The sequence below is a fragment of the Acanthisitta chloris genome, unplaced genomic scaffold (genome assembly GCF_000695815.1).
Source record: "Acanthisitta chloris isolate BGI_N310 unplaced genomic scaffold, ASM69581v1 scaffold2195, whole genome shotgun sequence".
NCBI classification, from domain to species: domain Eukaryota; kingdom Metazoa; phylum Chordata; class Aves; order Passeriformes; family Acanthisittidae; genus Acanthisitta; species Acanthisitta chloris.
Window position 1 is genome coordinate 7,979 of NW_008672946.1, and position 3,299 is coordinate 11,277.

Genomic DNA, 3,299 nt, shown 5'->3' on the forward strand with positions numbered 1-3,299 from the left:
CCGGTATGATCCCAGTCCCTCCCAGTACGATTCCAGGGATTCCCAGTATGATCCCAGGCACTTTCAGTATGATCCCAGTCCCTCCCTCTCCCCTCCCAGTCCCTCCCAGTCCCTCCCACTCCCTCACAATTCCTCCCAGTCCCTGCTCCCAGGCACTTCCAGCATGAACCCAGGCATTTCCTGGAGGATTTCAGGCACTTCCGGTATGATCCCAGTCCCTCCCAGTACGATTCCAGGGATTCCCAGTATGATCCCAGGCACTTTCAGTATGATCCCAGTCCCTCCCTCTCCCCTCCCAGTCCCTCCCAGTCCCTCCCACTCCCTCACAATTCCTCCCAGTCCCTCTCAATCCCTCCCACTCCCCTCCATGTGCCTCATACTCCCCTCCCAATCCCTCCCACTTCCTCCCAGTCCTTCCCAGTCCCTCCCACTGCCTCCCAGTCCCACCTCGAACCGCCACCAGGAGGGCTCTGCTCTCCTGGGACCTCTGGGAGCTCCTGAGGATGTAGGAGCAGGTGTGAACTCCTCCATCTTTGGGGCTGGAGATGGTCAAGGTGTAGTTGTAGGAGTTCTTGGTGGTCCTGATCTCCACGGCCCAACCACTGGTCCCAGAAAACTGGAAGCTCTGGATTTTCTTCCCACCCAAACTGGGAGCATCGCAGCGGAAGGTGATGATGTCTCCGATCAGATATTCCAACTTTTTCGGCGTCACCGTCAGGATAGGAGGAGGAGGAGGAGGAAGGACTAGGGGAGGAAGAAGGTCCAGGTGGGTCTTGGGTTGGGTCTTGGGTTGGGTCTTGGGTCTTGGGTTGGATTTTTGGTTTTGCTTTGGTCTTGGGTTGGGTCTTGGGTTGGGACTTGGGTTTGGTCTTGGGGTTTGTCTTGGGTTGGATTTGGTCTTGGGTCTTGGGTCTTGGGTTGGGTCTTGGGTTTGGTCTTGGGTTGGGACTTGGGTTTGGTCTTGGGTTCAGTTTTGGGTTGGGTTTGGTCTTGGGTTGGGTCTTGAGTTTGGTCTTGGGGTTGGTCTTGGGTTGAATTTGGTCTTGGGTCTTGGGTTGGGTCGTAGGTTTGGTCCTCGGTTTGGTTTGGTCCTTGGTTTGGTCTTGGCTTGGGTATGGTCATGGGTTGGGTCTTGGGGTTGGTCTTGGGTTGGGTCCTGGGTTGGGACTTGGGTTGAGACTTGGGTTGGGACTTGGGTTGGGTCTTGGGTTGGGTCTTGGGTTGAGTCTTGGTTGGGTTGGGTCTTGGGTTGGGAATTGGGTTGAGTATGGTCTTGGGTTGGGTCTTGGGTTGGGTCTTGGGTTGAGTCTTGGATTGGGTTTGGTCTAGGAATGGTCTTGGGTTGGGTCTTGGATTGGGTTGGGTTTGGTTTTGAGTCTTGTGTTGGGTTTGGTCTTGGGTCTTGGGTTGGGTCTTGGGTTGGGTCTTGGGTCTTGGGTTGGATTTGGTCTTGGTTGAGTTTGGTCTTGGGTAGGTCCAAGTTGACTTACCTGAAGGTTTCACCAGTGGGAGGAGAAGTAGAAGAGAAGCTGGAAAAGAGGAAGAGGAAAATGGTCAGAAAAAAATGGAGGAAAAAATGGAGGAAAAAGGGGGGAAAAAGAGGAGGAGGAGGAGGGCAAGGACAAGGATGAAGAGGAGGAGAAGGACAAGGAGGAGGATGAGGAGGTCAAGGATGATGAGGAGGAGAAGGATGAGGAGGAGGAGGTCAAGGATGAGGAGAAGGAGGATGAGGAGGAGGAGGAGAAGGAGAAGAATAAGGAGGAGGAGAAGGAGGTCAAGGACAAGGAGGAAGATGAAGATGAAGGACACTGAGGAGGAGAAGGACAAGGAGGAGGAGGAAGAGGACAAGGAGGTGAAGGATAAGGAGGAGGATGAAGAGAAGGACAAGGAGGAAGAGGATGAAGAGAAGAAGGACAAGAAGGAGGAGGAGGAAGAGAAGGAGGAGAAGGATGGGGAGGTGGAGGGAGAGGAGGAGGACGAGAAGAAAAATAAAGGGGGGGAAAAACCCCAAAAGCTAAAAACTTGCTGACAACAATAGCAGGAGAACATCAGAGAGAGGACAAGGAGGTGAAGGATAAGGAGGAGGATGAAGAGAAGGACAAGGAGGAAGAGGATGAAGAGAAGAAGGACAAGAAGGAGGAGGAGGAAGAGAAGGAGGAGAAGGATAAGGACAAGGATGAAGAGGACAAGGAGCAGGGGGAGGAGAAGGACAAGGAAAAGGAGGAGGAGGAGGATGAAGAGGAGAAGGACGAGGAGGAGGAGGAGGAGGAGGAGAAGGAGGATGAGGAGGAGGAGGAGAAGGAGAAGAATAAGGAGGAGGAGAAGGAGGTCAAGGACAAGGAGGAAGATGAAGATGAAGGACACTGAGGAGGAGAAGGACAAGGAGGAGGAGGAAGAGGACAAGGAGGTGAAGGATAAGGAGGAGGATGAAGAGAAGGACAAGGAGGAAGAGGATGAAGAGAAGAAGGACAAGAAGGAGGAGGAAGAGAAGGAGGAGAAGGATAAGGACAAGGATGAAGAGGACAAGGAGCAGGGGGAGGAGAAGGACAAGGAAAAGGAGGAGGAGGAGGATGAAGAGGAGAAGGACGAGGAGGAGGAGGAGGAGGAGGAGAAGGAGGATGAGGAGGAGGAAGAAGAGGAGGAGGACAAGGTGAAGGATGAGGAGGAGGAAGAAGAGGAGGAGGAGAAGGACAATGAGAAGTATGAGGAGGAGGATGAAGAGAAGGCGAATGCCAAGGAGAAGGAGAAGGACAAGGAGAAGGGTGAAGAAGACAAGGAGGAGGAGGAGGAGGAGGATGAAGAGAAGAAGGACAAGGAGGAGGTGGAGGAAGAGGAGGAGAAGGATGAGGAGGAGAATGAAGAGAAGGAGGACAAGGAGGAGGAGAAAGAGGAGGAGAAGAACAAGGAGAAGGGTGAAGAAGACAAGGAGGAGAAGGAGGAGGAGGATGAAGAGGAGGAGAAGGACAAGGAGGAGGACATGGAGGATGAAGAGAAGGAGGACAAGGAGGAGGAAGAGAAGGATGAGGAGAAGGATGAAGAAGAAGGAGAAGGATGAGAAGGAGGAGGAAGCTAAGGCCAAAGGCTCCAGCACTGACCTAGCCCCATGCCGAGTCTCTCCAGCTCCATCTCCACCTTCGGCCTACTCCTCTTCCTCTTGCCTTGGCCCTTCCCCCTACGTGACTTTCCAGGAAAGAGGAAGAAGCTCCAAGTGTCATGGACGTTGCCTCGTCTTCTGCTGAGGTCACCACAGCCAAGGCTGAAGGCTCTGGGACAACCCAACGGGGAAGGAGGAACCTCCT

General features: G+C 53.5%; 1 protein-coding gene across 1 annotated transcript; it reads left to right on the forward strand.

Moving 5' to 3' along the window:
* Nucleotides 1–2,704: 2,704 nt before the first annotated feature.
* LOC103802242 (histone H3.v1-like) lies at nucleotides 2,705–2,912 on the forward strand (the record flags this gene model as incomplete). Its single annotated transcript, XM_009074693.1, has 1 exon — nucleotides 2,705–2,912. A coding segment is annotated over one exon (208 nt), but the record flags the coding sequence as incomplete, so codon positions are not given.
* Between the last annotated feature and the right edge of the window lie 387 nt (nucleotides 2,913–3,299).